This window comes from Dromaius novaehollandiae, chromosome 1 (genome assembly GCF_036370855.1).
Source record: "Dromaius novaehollandiae isolate bDroNov1 chromosome 1, bDroNov1.hap1, whole genome shotgun sequence".
NCBI classification, from domain to species: Eukaryota; Metazoa; Chordata; class Aves; order Casuariiformes; family Dromaiidae; genus Dromaius; species Dromaius novaehollandiae.
Window position 1 is genome coordinate 218,736,677 of NC_088098.1, and position 16,735 is coordinate 218,753,411.

Below are 16,735 nucleotides of genomic sequence, written 5' to 3' on the forward strand. Positions count from 1 at the left end.
TCACCATGGGAACAAATGGGAAGTGATTTGAGCTGAGTTATATATAAAGTTTTATATTTGAGTTGGAAAGGGTGGAGGACAGAAATGAGCAGCCAAAACTTCATGATGCAAAGACTGAAAAAACAAAACACCAAAACATCAGCAGCTGTTGATGGGTCGTATTGCACAGGGCCCTGAGACTAACTGAGGTTCAACTGTTGCAGAGGGATGAGAGGACAGATGAATCAACGTAGCACATAATGATGAAAAGCAGTTCATTTCAGCTGAAGCTTTGTTACACCCTCTGTAACGCGCATTAGACTACCTGGATGGCCTGCAGACTGCCCTAAATATGACCTAGGTTCCAGTTTGTCCTCAGGAGCTTTCAGAGGTTCTGACTCTTCCCTGGTCTCCCAAGGTGCCAGGCAGGGCTAAGATATTACCCACAGCGTTGCTGGAGCATCTCACACCCGCTCTGCACAGGAGCGAATGATGACATCGGGGTGGTGAGCATTTCCATTCTGCCTCAGCCCTGAGGACAAATGGTGCCCAGATCCCACTGCCTCGGAGTGGCAAGTAGGAGAGAAATGCAGCAGACAGGAGGTACAGTGCAGAGAGGAGAAGCATGCATTCGTCTCCACAACCCACCCAATAAAACACGAAGGAAAGGTCTCCTGGCTCATGTACATTCCCTCCTGTTCCTCATCCCAGAGTGGTTTCCCACAATCGAAGGGAAATCGATGCCTTGGCTTTGAAGTACACCTGGCAGTTTAGTGCTTAAGAAGCCCTCGGTGCCACCAGAGCCCAGAGGAACTGGTGGATGGGCAGTAATGGGGATGTCCTCAAACCTGCACATTGGCTCTGGGAGACCCATGGAGGCAAGCTGCTCTTGCTGGTGTGAAACCTGGTTTGGGGGGAGGGCACAAAGTAAAACATAGGAAATTCCATCTGAATATAAGAAAAAACTTTTTTCACTGTGAGGGTGGTCAAACACAGGAAAAGGTTGTGCAGCGAGGTTGTGGAGCCTCCCTCCTTGGAGATATTTAAAACTTGACCAGACACAGTCCTGGGCAACCTGCTCGAGCTGACCCTGCTCTGAGGAGGGGGTTAGACCAGATGGTCTCCAGAGCTCCCTGCGAGCCTCAGATATTCTGTGGTTCTGTGAGAGGCAATGAAGGGGCTATAGCCTCTGAGGGCTTTTCCAGCGCATTCTGGCAACAGAAAAAAGTGACAGTGTTAGTGCTTAGCAGCTTCCAGAGCTGGATTTGTTTTCTTCCTGTTGCCTGTACAGAATAAGCAGGGTTTCGTCCCCCTCCTCTTTGCCCTCCACAGACCACCCCCAGCAAAACTCCCAGAGACTCTGCAGGAAGCACCAGCAATTTATTCAGCCAGCTGTAACGCTCAGCCTGCATCAGGGCTGCCGTGGCAGAGCACGGGGGCTGTCAGCAGCGGAGCCGGGCTGGGGCCAGTTGCTTCCCCACCAGGGACCCCCCAGGGCTTATTCTGAGCCAACAGTACTCAGCTGCAATTTTTGCAATGGTTTACAGAATCCTTGACATTTAACAACTGAGCCAAGAAGGCCATCAGGACTCTGCTATGGGGATGAGATGACACAACGGTCCCGTCTGAGCACATACCATCCACCAGGCCAACGCTCCAGAGCACTGTGGAGAGAAGGAGCTTTGTGCTTTGGCGATGCGAGCTGGGCAGACCAGAGAGTTGCTGTGACTTTGTCATGAGAAGCTCCAGCCATGTGGGAACAGCCCATTCCTGCTGTTCACAGGCCATGGAAACAAGAGGGCTACTTCGTGGCAGAACTGTGGCTGCTGGTGTTGGTGTCTCCAGGGTCCTGCATACTAAAATGATGAGAAAAAAAAAATCCATCTTGAAAGTGCGGCAGAGCATCCTAACCTTTCAATGCTTTTTTTTTCCAACATGAGACTTGAAATTCTGGCAAGCTTCTCCTTGAGGTGTCCAGTGCTGCTTTCACTCACTTCGCCCTGTGGGTCTTTATTGTTGCTTGGGAGATTTCAGCAGTGCTGGTGCACACTCTATGGAGAGGAGGGTCTCTCCTCTTTCTGACATTGTCACTCATGGTGTGAGATGCACTGAAGTGGAGGCAGCAGATGAGCTATTCTGTCTGACAGCCAGCATTGCTGTCTCTGCTGGGAAAGGGAGAGGTAAGGAAAAGAGCTCTTCTTGCTGGTCAGATAGATGATGAAATTAAACTCAGGCTGTATGCAGATACCCAGAACTGGCATGTTGCTCCTTTTGCAAGATCTAGCACTCATTCTTCATATTTGCACTGCTTTTCACAACTGTCTGAGACAGATTGCCATTGAAATTAGGTAGAATATGATATTACTGATGCACTTGGTGCATACACTAATGTGAGGAACAAGAAAAAGTTCAATAAAACTATTTTCATGCTGAAGGAGAAATCAAATGTATGACAACAAAGGGGTGGGTAATTGATGAGGCAGAAGTATGGTCTGAAAAGGATCTTGAGGTGTAATGTGCCTCACACTGAGCACTGCTCAGCAGTGCAATATTTTCTGCAAAAGAGAAAATTTCCCTGTGGGATGCGTAGGCCATAGGAGATCATTGCCCCTTTGTACTCAGCACTAGAGTTTTTAGTTCAGCTTTGGACATCCTGTTTTAAGGGATATACTTCCCTTAAACAAACGACAATGAAGCCTTTCCCAATCTCATAGGGCTCTTCAGCATGTAAACACATTGAACAGCAAGAGGTTCTGAGGTCCTTCAGTAATGCAAGCTATACGTATGAAGGCAGGAAGATAAATTATTGGCTGTGCCATAGTAAACAGCACTTGGTCCATCCAGCTGCAGCTGGTGTACCAGGCTCTGCTCTGGTGTCTGACCAGGTGTTCGGTCTAGGCACTGAGATAGTAGACAAAAGCACAAAAAGAAAAGAAGCTGTAGGAGAGCAAATCAAAACAGCACCTGTAGATGACAGTAAATCAGCAGGCACAAGGGTCTTTTTAATCCTCATCTGAATTCTCTGCCCCAGTCTCTGCTAGATGGAGAGTTCAGGGGAAGCATCTCTAGGAGAAACCTGTAGCAACGAAGGGGCTGATGATCCAAGCCCATATTTCCAGAAACCCTCTCACCTTTGGCTTCTCTTGAGCTTGCTGGGCAAGCCTGTTTCTCCAGGGCGAGAAGGGCTACAGTGCTTGGCACTGTTTTCCAGATCCTGGCCCACGTCCCCCTGGCCACGCAGCACCTGTCAGCACCTGCTGCCCTGGCCCCAGCAGGGGCACTGCCCCACGGGGCAGAAGAGGCGGACCACTCGCTCCCGGATCTGCCTCGTTTTCACCCCGTACACGATGGGGTTGAGCATCGGCGGGACCACGACATAGAGGTTGGCCAGGAGGATGTGGACGTGGCCTGGGATGTGGTGGCCAAACCGATGCGTGAGAAAGGAGAAGAATGCGGGCATGTAGAACATGAGGATGACACAGAGGTGGGAGCCGCAGGTGCTCAGTGTTTTGAGACGGGCCTCCGGGGACGGGAGCCGGAAGACCACCCTCAGGATCAGAGCATAAGAGACAGCAATGAGCACAACATCGAGGCCGGTGGAGAGCAGAACTGTTGTAAGTCCATACCAGAAGTTGGCTTTTATATCAGCACAGGCCAAGCGGGCTATGCCCATGTGCTCGCAGTAGGTGTGGGGCATGATGTTGTGTCCACAGTACGGCAACCGCTTCAGGAGAAAGATGGGTGGGAACATGATGCACAGTGCCCTGACGACAGCAGTCACAGCGATTTTCCCAATCACAGAGGGGGTTAATGTTGAAGAGTATCTCAGGGGATCGCAGATAGCAACGTACCGATCGAACGCCATCGCCAGCAAGACGGATGACTCCACAATAAAACTGAAATGTGTAAAGAACATCTGAGTAATGCAAGCATCAAAGGAAATTTCTCTGGCACTGAACCAGAAGATCGCCAGCATCTTGGGCACCGTTGTGGTCGAAAGCATTAGGTCAGCAACAGCCAGCATAGCCAGGAAGAGGTACATGGGCTCATGGAGGCTCCTCTCTGTGATGATGACAAAGAGGAGGACAGAGTTCACAAACACGGCGGTGACGTACATCAGGCAGAAGGGGACAGAGATCCATATGTGGGATTCCTCCATGCCCGGGATGCCTGTCAGGACGAAGGTGATAGGATCAAAACTGCTGTCATTGAGCTCGTACATGGTGCTGCTTGAGTCTGTGCTCAGGGTCAGTCTGGCTCTCTGTAAGAGAAAATCAGCAGAATAAATAATGCCTGGTGAGCCAGATGCTGGCTTTGCCCACCTACAAATGGGTACACAGTGACCCACACAGCATCCTATTTGCAAATGACTTCCAAATTGAGCCATTTCTGAATGCCAAGGGCTTGATTTGGTATATTCTGTTGTAAAAATGAATCCTTTCATTCTTTCCTATTAGCCTTTATGAGTTGTATCTGTAAGAAAACAAAATCTCCTCTGTCCATCCATTTGCACTGCAAAACAGGTCAGGTCTTTCTCTTTCTCTGAGCTTTACCTACTGGCACAGAGATCACAGGAATGCTTGTAAAAGTCATAAAGACTAGCCTTGTTGTGATCAGTGGGCTATATCTCTGTGTACACCTGGAAAGCTACGTGTCTTACTCTTTGTTAGGGCTGTATGTCTCTTCAGACCCTGGAACTTATACAGGTCATGTTACTCTCTCTATTTCAACTGCATTGACATGTTTACCTGTTTGCAAACGTGCAAAGTGTCTTTTGTGCATCCTCCTCATCGCACAGGAATCACAGAGACCCAAACACCAAGGGAGAAAGCAGGGAACTAGGCTTGATTTTCAGCTTATGCCCAGACTTTCTGAATGACCTGAAACAACTCTCTTAACCTGTCAGATTCCCTGTCTGCTGAGAAGCTAGTTCCTGCCTTTCCTTGCCTTTGGAAAGAAGGGCAAAGACTTGGAGTGCGGTGCAACAGGTTTGTTGGACACAGAAATTGTGACACAAAATACAAGGAAACAAGTGCTATCACGGCAGCAAAGTCATGCTAAAATTCCAGAGAGAGACCCAGAGAGACACGAGGACTCCTGCACTGATGCTTAGGCTACATGGGCCATTTCCAGCCTCTTCCCTCAACCCTTTTGCCATTTTTTCCATTATGCCAAAGCGCCAGGGTAACCTGGAGTCAGAACAAATTCCATGAAGGTTCCTATAATACGAACAGGTTAAGTCTGCAGAGTCCTCTGTGGACCCTTTGTCATGATGAGGACTTTGAGGAGGAGACGGAATCTGCAGAGCTGCTGTTTTTACGTGTTTTCCCCCCATTTGTAATTTCACCTTATGTATGGCCTTTCCACCTTACGTATACATTAGAAAAAGCCTAGGCCAGGGTTGGAATGCAAGAAAATGTGTTTGACTTGGACCAAAGCTAAGCTTCTTCAGACCTACTTACAGCCTGTTTTGTTTTCATTGCAAACCGCAGGCATCTGAGTACACTGCATGTTTGCATTTCTAAGTGCTTCCATTAAGAAGTTTTCTCGTTCTGTATGAACCAACAGTCCACTGAAAACATCAGTCAGTATACAAAAGGTCTTTGGCACATCACAAATATTTATCCAATCACTTCTTCCTCTTTTAAGAACCTGTAATTCAACAGAGGTGAATAAACACAGGCTAAGTCTACACTTTTAAATTAAATGAGCCTGAAAACATTCCCAGGCACCAAAGCCAGCTAACGCAGATGGTTTACAAAACACTTCAGCAGAACTTTACACCTCCAGTTCTTAGTGATACGGAAACGTATTTCCCTCACCTGCAGATTTACTTCCTTTCATTCTCCACAAAGAAGAAAGTGGTACCCCAAATGCCAATGTTTAATGTAAAATGACTCACCAAGGGCCAGCCCCAATGAGGAAGGAGGAACCTCAGCCCTGATCAGCGCAGAGCTGCATGTGGGTAAGAATCCCTATCGATACCACCAAAAGCCGATGATGTTAATTCTGCCTCCTTCTCAGTCTCAGAAGGAACATCAGCCCGTCGCCTTGTGGAAGTTTAAATTGCTAGTGCATTAAAGATTAACAGCAGGTAACACTCTCAGCTGGGTCAAGATATTTCCTGCTTTTCCATCATTTGCATTACAAGTGTTTTTACTTTGTCCCGCCTCGGCCCAGGCTACGTCTCCTGACCACAACAAGTGCTTGGGAGGGAGACAGGCACCACGTATTGCCTGAGCAGAGCTCCCCAGGTCCAGAGGCAACATCCCTGGTGGTCAGGAAGAGTTTTATCCCTCACAGAGTGAAAATGTTCTTGTTTTACTGGTGAGACCTCCCAAAACATCCTCTGAGTTTTGCTTATGCTGCCATGTGCCTCTGTGGGAGGGGTTTCTCTGTCTCTGTGACTCCTACCCATGGTCAATGATCTACAAATCATGAAGCCTGTAAGTGGCTGTGAGCCCAAAGCTGACTTGATCTTGTTGCGAAACAGCCAGCTGCATAGCTTTCTATTCAGATTGCACTGCCAGTCTGAACTGGCGTCAACTGGAATACCAGAAACACCAGAATTGCATAATCTATAGTACATTATTATTGCAAAATAATTTTTAAAGTACATGATGGTGGCAAAAAAAGAGAACAGAAACAATAGCTGTGTCTATTTAGAGGATGCAAAAAACTTATTAAAAGATGACCTGAGAAATGCTTTGCCTAAAAACAACATGTTGAAGATTCATCAGTGCAACAGAAAGAAAAAAGCATTTGACCTGATAGAACTGTACGAATTAATCATTTCTTTCATTGCAGGACCAAGCCAAAATGATTGAAAATAACTGTATTTTCTTGATGAAACAGAGGAGTACGCATTCTATACAACTTGGCCTGCAATGAAATGTTCATCATTCAGTGACTACCCGTTCACTTTCACTGCTGTAGTTATTCAAGTTCAGAAATAATATGTCACCAATATAGGCAGACAGAGAAGAGGTGCCTCGATGCTTTTTTTTTTTTTTTTTTTTGTAGTCATAAATAAATATTGATTTTTCTCCCTCCACCAAACTGCCCTGTCCTACCTGCCATGTGCTCAGTCCTCGCTGCAGGAACTCCAGCTTTGATTTACCTGGAAAACATCCAGCAAGTTTTTGGATGCTGTTAATGCCATTAATCACAACCACTGCACTCAGTCTTGCCCAAGTACCTGTCTTTATGTTTGCTCAGGACAATGGATTTGCTTCTGAAATATTGTCACAATTCTCAATTTAACATCGTCCTACCAGAGAGAAGCCGGATCCCTGCAGCTCACTGGTGACCCCAGGTCCCCCCGGGACTACCAGGGAGGACATAGAAACACCTTCAGGTCTCAGGGCTGCCTGTGCACTTGTGTCTGGGGCTTCGACCCCATCCCAGTGGGGAGGACCCTGGTGCATCAGCAGGGAAGAGCTTTTCCACCCAGGATGGAGAGCACGGTCTCCTGCAGAGATACTACCCAGAATTATTATTCTGCCTGATTCTGATGGAATATAACGTGAGATTTTTGCAGACATCATGAGGATGGTCTCTTTCTGCAGGAAGGCTCCAATATTTCTGAATATTAACAGCAGTGCATCCACCTTGGTGTTCACAGCACCCAGGACAACTCTCATGGAGGACAGGTGGGCCAGAAAACTCACTCATTTCCTACCAGTTGGTCTGATAAAGATATTAATTCTCCTGTTACACAGTGCTTTGTGTCTTGGCACCTAAAGGTACATAAGATATTTCTAAACCCATGTGACCCGTTCATATTATCAGTGTACGTTTTTTAATTTCCTGTGCATTTCTCTCCCCACGGTTTCCACAGAATAAAGCTAGTCCAAAGCCTCTCAAACTGAAAGCACAGGGCCTGTGAGGAAGAGCTGTTCCAGCTCTCAGTTGTTCCAGCCTGGGAGGAATTTGGAGGATCATCAGAGTTTTCATGTCAGAGGATTTTTTAGGAAAAGCTGGGGTACTCTCCAGCCACACAGCAGTTAAAAAGGAAGCTAAAATTTCAGGTGTGCTCCCCCAAAATGTCTCTCCTCTATTGCTGGTGAGGGATGACACATCTCAGGAGGGCATTACAAAAATACTCAAGCTACAGGCAAAACATGTTTTCTTCTTTTCAAAACCACACGTATAAGGGCAGAAACACCAAAAGGAAGGAGTCAGGCTTGTCCTCCGAGGCACAGGGACCCAGCAAAGAGCAGGAGCAACCAAGGCACCGCTGTGGCTTGAGCGCAGGTCCAGTCTTTTGAAGCACAATGCCAGACTTAGAGCAGCAGTTCAAGCCCAGCAAGGAGCTTACAGACGCAATTTCTCATTTTGGCAGCAGAGCCCGCGCTGTCAGTGTGTTAATGTTTAAGCGATTGCCCCGAGCTATTGTGCACTGAGTACATAAGCACCAAGCAGCTGCCCCTGCCGTGTGAATAGGATAGGTCTCTTCCTCCTCAAGTACCTGAAAACCCTTTGTTTACACTGGGATTGTTTGTTTTCTAGAGATAAGGAGCTGCGATAAGAGCCTGCAAACGTGTGGCAGATAACCGTAAGCAGGAAGAGCGGGCTACTGTTCCTGGGGAAGGTCAGGGACAACGGGCAGCATTTATTACTGGGGTCAGACACTGGGGAAATGTCCTAAATACAGAAGTAAACAACTTCCAGAGTGACTAGAGCCTATATCTCTGGCGATTTTAAAATCAGTTTACACAAACACTGATCAGGAATGGCCGAAGTGGAAAGCAGAGACAGACTCGAGCGGGCCCTGGCACTTCAGAGGTCTCCATCCTGAAATTTTGTGTTTTGGCTGCCAAACAAGCCGGTTACAGGAAAAGATCAGAACAACGAGTTCTCCGTGACAGCCACTCACTAGATCTGGTGTCAGTATTATCTGATTCTGTCACGGTCCTTGCAGGATGCTGCTTGATGAAATGACTCACCAAAACCAAGCAGATGACTTTCCAGCAAGGTCTGGTACCGTCACGACAACATAGACTGCAGGTTCCTCAGCCTGAGAGCTTCACCTCTTGGAGATGGCAGCACCCTGGACGATGGAGACCTTGCCACACCTGTAATGATGGGAACAACAGATCAAACATCTGGGAAACATCAGCACAAAGCCACACCACAGCCTGACTTTGTCCTGTTCTGCAACAGATGACCATTGCAATCATTAAGACCTGTCTTGGCTTCTCCTGTGCATAGAGTATTCACTGCTTGTAGAAGCCAGCGCTGATACCCCAAAATGGGGCATTGTAAGTCTGTCTTTTGAAAACTACAAGCTAAGTGTGGTTAAGCTCTGGTCTGAAACAGTCATTGCCCCCAGTGCTCCTGGGCTGGAAGGGTATTGAGCGATGCTGCTGGTTGCAGGACACTGGGAGAGGGTTAGGAAGGTGGTCCACCAACCCCTACACTTTCTCCTGCCCTGCAGGAGAGGTGGTGTGGGGAAGCAAATCAGGACATCAAGCATGGCTTTGTTTCTCTGGTTCTTCCCCTCCATTTTAGTAAATGAGGTTACAGGAAAGTAAACAGAAATCACTGGAACCATCAGCTTGTAAATGGAGCAGATTCACCTCACCAAACTTCAAATGGCGTCATCTGAACCACATCAGCTCCCTTCATAGCTGAGAGAGAGAAATAGGGCACAATCAGCGAGAGATCCACTGTCTACTGTCTGCATTAGGAGAAGATGAATAGCTCCTGAAAGTGCTCATTTGCCTCTATTGGTGCCTGAAATGACTAGTTCAGAAAAAGATATTTTAAGTTAAGTGAGTTTAATCTATCTCAGACAGTAACATGCAGATGTAGAAGATAGTTGTGTTCACTTCTCAAACTTTTCTTTAGAAAAATGACACCTCTAAATATATCGTCTGCCACGTATTTAAATAAACTATGGTATTAAAGACCAAAAGTTAGTCTGGCCAGCAGTAAATAGGATCTATATTTATTCCAAAAAATGATTGATAAGAGCAATTTATTTCAGCTCTTGAAAACATTTTAGTAGCTTCTATCAAGTGCAATGGTAAGCTCCTTTTACAGATTAATCTAAAAATGTTTTCACTGCTAAATAGAAACATTTCATGTAAAATACCATTTTTTTCAATGTTCCATTTTTTTTCTCTGAAATTTGGTATAGCAAAATAATAACCCCTTAAAGCTTCTCTGTTTTTATTTTCCTAGAACCTCGTATTGCTAGGATGTGGATGTTAAGAGCACAGAGCTGCACTTCATATCCAACAGCAAGAAGTCGTCCTTTCAGTCTTAGCTCTGCCAACTGATCCATCCACTTAACCGTGACACTTCAGGAGTGCCAGACTTCAACCTTGATAACCTGGAGCACCGTCTCAGAGCTCTGCAATGCCTGCAGCACCCTTGTTTGTGCATATTTTAATGCAGCATACACGCACTTCTCTTGCCATCCCCAGACCACACTGAAATAGAAGGACAGACACAGACAGATGCTAGACGAGTGTTTCTGCTGATGCTCTTACCACAAATAGGAAAAGTTGTGGAAGGACACAAACTCCTCGTGTCATGTCAGGTCCCAATAACAACAGTTCACACCTAGCAGTCTTCATCTTGATCAGTACACCAGGAGATTGCAAAACCATAGAAATGTTGGTTGCAAGGGACCTAGTCTAGCCCAGCAGGACTATCAGGACTAACCCCCAGGCTAGGTCAGATCACCCTTGGCTTTTTCTAGCTACATCCTGTAAATCCCTAGGGAAGGAGATTGAGCCCATGGTGGCCTGTCTCAGATCTGCACCACAGTGGGGTAGAGTTTTTTGTCTACAGTCCAACCTGAATCGCCGAGATGTGATTTGTGGCCGTTGTCCCTTGTTGCATCACCTCTAACAACAGAGAAGTGTTTGGCTTCATCATTTTTGTAACTGCCTTTCAAGTAGTTGTGGGTTGCTACGAGGTCACCCCTTAACATCCAGCACACTCTCCTCATCTGTGTAGCCAGGCATTTCATTGCTGAAGGCAATCAGGTTGCTCAGGAATGGTCTGCCTTTGGCAAATCCATATTGGTTGCTCCTATTGCCCTCTCGTTCTTCATGCACTTGGAAATGACACAAGTGGGTGTGCTGCACAAGCTCTTCAGGGATGGAGGTGACTGCATGGTCTATACTTCCCTAGACCTTCCTTCTCTTTCTCAAAGATAAACATAATATGGGACTTATCCCAGGCATCAAGGACCTCCCCCAGTCACCGTGATGTTTCATGGATGATGGACAACAGCCTCGTAATCACACCAGCCAGGTTCTCCAGCACCCACGGGTAAATCCCCTCCAGCCCTGGGCATGGGAATACCTCTCCTTTGAGCGGTCCCCAGCCTGTGGCTCCCTGCTGCTGGCTCTCCCTCTGCTTTCCCAGCCGCTGGGACCTGCCGGGCTGGGAGAAGCCTTGCCTGTGAAGGCTGAGGCCAAGAAGGCACTGAGTACTTGAGTCTTCCCCGTATTTTCCCTTGCTGGGTTGTCTCCTCCACATTTGGACTCACATTTTCCCTGAACTTCCTTTTGTTCCTAGCGTACCTGTAGGATCACATCTTACTACACCTAATAACCTCACTAGCTCTTGCTGCAGGTGGGCTTTGGTCCATCTGATTTCATCCCAAAGGGCCCAAGCAATACTTTTACATACCCCCGTTCTGCCTTGTCTTGTTTCTGCTTCTGTTTTATGATCTCTTTTTGCATTTTAGCTCATCGAGTAGCTCCTTGATTAACCAAAAGTCCTTCTGCTGAAATACCCTGTCTTTCTGCACAACAGGATAGTTTGTTCCTGGGTTTCTTTAAAAGCCAGCCCATGCTCCTGGGCATCCTGTCCCTCCAGGGCTGCTCCCAGGGTATCCTGCCCAGCAATTCCCCATCCGAGCCGGCCTGCTCTCCTGAAGCCCAGTGCCCAGCAGCACTGCTCACCTCCCCAGCCTCCCTGCGGATCCTGAACTTGCCCATCCTGTGGTGGCTTCGGCCCCAGCTGCCTCTGCGGCCACATTCGCCCTCAGCTCTGTCAGTCCGCGATCAGCTCAAGGACAGCGCTGCCCCACCAACCTCCCCAGCAGCTGCATGAGGATCTGCCCCCGGCGCAGTCCAGGACCCCCCGGCCATTGCCCAGCACCAGGTGCCCTCCCGGATGGTGCTGGGAGGGTCGAGGTCTCCTGCGAGGGCAGGGTCCACTCGCTGTCCATAGCAGCACCCCCAGCACCACCTGTGCTGTGGCAGACTCCAGCCATTAGGAAAGATGATCCCAAAAGACAGAGATAACGAAGGCACCCACTGCGACGTCACGAGGACTCACAACCAGCAGAAAAGCATTGCCTCATTGGCCAGTGTCTTAATGCCCCTTTATAAACCTGTCAGCAGACCTGCGGACTCTCAGCAGGACCTTTCATATGTCGCTCGGTGAAGTAATCTGGTAGCAGGCTTAAGACAAAGCAGATTAAGGTTTTTTTTTTTTCCACCCATTTCATAATTTAGCTGTTAAATTTATTGCCCAGCAGGAACTGCAGAAGCCACAGCTACAGGGGAATTCAAAAAGAGGATACAGAAAGTGGTTGCAGACGGTGCAGACGGGGGTCTGGACGAGGCGGTGGATGCTGCGGGCGCTGTGCCTGGGACTCACCCCCGGCCTGAGCCCCCGGGAGGCCTCTGGGTCGGGCCCGGGGTGGCAGGGCTTCCCCAGGCATCTCAGGGGACCTCTCTGGGTCACTGCCCCTGCAGTCACAGCTCGTGCAGCTTCTTACACACCCATCACTGCTGCCAACCTGCAACCAGGAGAAAATGTGCCTGAGCAATGCAGCTCTTGGCTCCCACTTTTCAAGTGTTTCCAGAAACCTGGAGGCAAACAGCTTCCTCCTGACTTTGCACCTCTCCCTGCAGCTCAGACCTGTGCGGGAGTGTGAAGCAGAGCCGAGCATGGGGCCAGGCTGCACCCCAGCAGCCCTCAGCCAGCCCTGAGCAAGCGGCACCCTGCTAACGTGCTGGCCGTGGAGCACCGGTGCTCGGACTCGCCCGTACACGGGGCCGGAGGACACGAGGATGCGGCGCCAAGCTAAGCCATCCGCGCTCCACAGGCAGCCCCGGTGCCACCCCGAGAAACACCCACGCAAACTAAACGCAGCTTTGCATTTCCCTGGGGCACGTTCAGAGCACATTGCTGTTCTGTTTCTGCTGCAATGGCCTGAAATAATAACGCTCCAGGCAAACACCCGAACAGCAGCGGCTGCTTATACGAGCCTGGCGTGCATGGCTGGGGTCTGCTGTGTCGGCACAGAGACTGACGGACGCAGCTGCAGCACAGAAACGGGCTCAGTTTCTATTGTTCCTACTCCGGGGAATAACTTCCAGATCAGTATCATTTTGGTTCACAGCCCTTGAACTTCAGGATGAGCACTGCCTTCCTGCCTGGCACGAAGCTCTCTGAGCACGTCCCCAGCACGCTACTGGCAAGTAGCAATACCCAGAATTTATTTCACGGAGCCTCTGTGCTCCCCTCTTCTTGCGGGTGCTCTCTGCACCGACGTGCATAGCCACGCAGGAGGCACAGGGCTCTGCCAGCGCCAATAGCAGCGGTACTGCCAGCATTTCAGAGAGGAGCTGGCAGTACACGCGCATAAGCGCAGGGCTGGGTCGGCTGCCCCGCTGAGCTCCCTGCACCCCTCGAGCCTGGCCAGCGCAGGAGCCTGGTGTCACCTCTCCATTCCCTGCTGAATGATCCACATCAGGAGACATTTAGGTGCCTCTGTCCCACCTTCTGCCACCACAGCTGGGAGGTGCAAGGTCACGTTTCTCACCGGGGAGCGGAGCAGAAGCCTTGCTTGCATGGACGTCCAGTCTGTTCATCCCAAAGGGGGTTAGACAGGGTTTTCTGCCAAAATGAGCTCAGGGAGAAGCACGTTCTGAACATCTAGTGAGAGCTTGGGCAAATCAAAGCTGAGGGGTGGGCAGAGGTCTCTATTGTCATTTCTGGGAGAAAAAGTCTCATCGCCCGCTTTGAGCACACTTTTGTCCTGCCCCAGACGAGGGCCAGGAGTGTGCAAGGGGCGATGGCGAGTAGAGAGCACCCCGGGAGACGAACCTGCGGGGCCCAGAGCCTCCGTCCGTCGCCTGCTTGCAGTGACAGGCAGAGCCCGGTGCCTGAGCAAGCTGCTGCATGCCTGTTTTAGACTGTTTCTATTTATACAGATGGAGAAAGCTCAGCGCTTGCTTTTCGCCTCTTGGAAGCGAGCATGGAGGAATATCATGGCCAGCTGGAAACCCTGCTAACTATAGAGCTCCGTGGGAATGCATTATGAATATTTCCTGACACTTTCTACCTAAAGAGCAACGCACAGATGGGAAGATACACGAACAGGGAGAGGTTGCTCCTGTAGAGTACAGATGAGGCTGTCATCAGGTTATTACCTCCAGGATGTGGCTCGGTTTGGGATTAAAATCTCCATTCAGGCCTCTGAGTCTGATCAGAGTCTCTCTCATCTCCTCCCCAGCCTGGTATAGTCAGAGACAGGCATCAGTCTGCGGAGGAAGATGGGCTAATTTGAGTCTCTGGGCTGATTAAAAATGTAAGGATGTTATCTTCTAATCCTCTCACAGTTCCTCCTGGCATACAAAGCTTTGCATGAGTGAAGTCTGGCAACCAGCCTATCAACTGCTTTCATGCTTGGGGTAAATTGCAACCCTTTCGCTCTTGAAAAACGCTCATACAAAATGGGCCTGGCAGACCCCAGCAACTGTCTGCTCTCTGACTTTCTTCATGACATCATGACAAAACAGACCAAAAGTCTCGTTGTCTTTAAAATCAGCTTACCTTTGGTCGGGTCTTTCATGTCCGGGAATTAACACCTCCTGTTTGTCACAACAAGTCTGGTGTTTTATTGCCAGAAATGACAATACTTTGGCAGTGCCCTGCAACCTCCAGTGACACTTACACGCCGAGGGTTATAAACCCCTCTGCTCGGGGCCCTTTCGCCTGGGCCACTTGTCCCTCCTCCACAAGGTCAGCTAATGCCTCCCTGTCTCTTCTGCAAGGGGGTGGAGGGGGTGGCCCTGGGCTTGCAGGAGGATCGGACCCCTGCGGGGCAGTGGCTCTCCAGCACTGGGTTATAACACCCGCGGCAGCCATGGGAATTTTCAAAGGGCATCACGCAAAGAAGAGGAAAATTTTCTTTTGTCTTTCTTATGCATTTTGCATTTAAAAATGCATCATTAGCATTCTCCTCACTCCTCTTTTTAAGAAAGAATGTGAATTATGCTAAGCTATCCAAGGCAGAGGCTGGGTTTCTTCCAAGGTGGGCAGCAGCTCTGTCTGCAGCCGGTCACAGTGGCCCGTTCTGGCCGCCCATTCGACCAGCACCGAGCCGCAGCCGCTGCATCGGAGCGGAGAGCGAGACGGCCACGCTGCAGACGGAGGGATGTGCTGCAAACTTGGGGCTTGAAGAGGGCCACAGCAAGCCAGTGCTTGAGCATGACATGGGGAAGGGACAGGAGGGGAGGCCATGGTGTCCCCAGGAGGCACTTGGGAATGTGCTTCTCACAGCCCCCCAGCTCGTCCCAGCGGCATGGTGCAGCCCGCCCCGTGCCGACACATGCACCGGGGGGACTTTGGGGGCCAGGCGGGCAGGAGCTCCTCCTCCGGGGATGATGCTCTCCCATCCCAGACATCCAGCACCACTGGGGTGCCAGCAGGGATGGTGGGCTCCATACCCACTGCCAGGCTGAACCGGGCCCTGGAGCAAGGACGACACCCCAGCAATAGATGTCACCTGGAGCAGACTCATGCAGATGAGGCCGGATCCTCCCAGGCCCTTTGCTCCAAGGCAGCCATGTCCTGCAGCCTCCTGCACAGAGGGGCCGAAATCCTGCTGGCGACGTGAGGGGGCTTCTGTGGGTGCTGCTCGGGGGAAGGGACGAGGAACGAGGCTGGAAGGCTCTTCATGGTGCTCCAGCCTCAGCAGACGAGGAGTGATGTGGATGGCACACTGTCCCTGTTCCCAGACGTGGCTGGAGAAATGAGGAGCATTAAGGAAAATGGACTCTAGAGGTCTCTGCAAGGCAAGAAACGGCGCAATCCTGCAGCCGCCGCTGTGCTGGGCATAGCTCAGCCTTCTGACCAGGGGAGAGACCACCTCCAACCCAGCTTAGCATGCAACGGACGGTGGTGCAGGCACTCCTGCAAAACGGTCACGATGCGGCTGACACGCAGCGCTGCGAGGAAGGGCGGAAGGAGGACGGGGCGAGGGGAGCTCTACTGCCTGGTGCAGGGGTGAGGGCGAACTCAGTCTGCTGGTCCATCCGCGAGGACATGACAGGTCTCCAAGCACCTCACCGAGACCCTCGTTATCCTCACTGGAATAAGTCAGGTTTACCTCTGGAGCTGCAATGAGCTCTGACATTACCAGAGGTTAAAGAGAAGCTCGCAGGCACTGCCAAAGCCCTCTGCTCTCGTCCGGGCTGCTTTACGGTGCATAGCCACGGAGTGGGTCTGCAAACCTCACACGAGGGCCACCAAACGGGCCAGGGCCAACGAGCCCATCCTCAGCTGAGCAAGCCCACTCCAGGGGAGCGTGACTCACAGTCACAGAGCCCAACTCCGCACACCGCTGCAGGAGAGGGGCCACGCACTTGCACACATTTGTATGTCTTTAGCACAGAAAATCTTCACGCAGCTCAGCCAGAGATGGTGCAGGCTGTTCCTAGAAAGCGTGCTTGTGGATGAAATGTGGATCCCTGTAGCCTTGTGGTCTGCGACC

The 16,735-nt window shown here is 50.0% G+C and overlaps 1 protein-coding gene across 1 annotated transcript; it reads right to left on the bottom strand.

Moving 5' to 3' along the window:
• Positions 1-1,569: 1,569 nt before the first annotated feature.
• On the bottom strand, positions 1,570-6,004 carry LOC112993744 (olfactory receptor 52B2-like). Its single transcript, XM_026117624.2, has 2 exons — positions 5,882-6,004; positions 1,570-4,240 (listed from the first exon to the last, which is right to left on the bottom strand). The coding sequence occupies exon 2, from the start codon at positions 4,199-4,201 to the stop codon at positions 3,227-3,229; it is 975 nt and encodes a 324-aa protein (XP_025973409.2). The 5' UTR covers positions 4,202-4,240; positions 5,882-6,004; the 3' UTR covers positions 1,570-3,226.
• Positions 6,005-16,735: the final 10,731 nt, after the last annotated feature.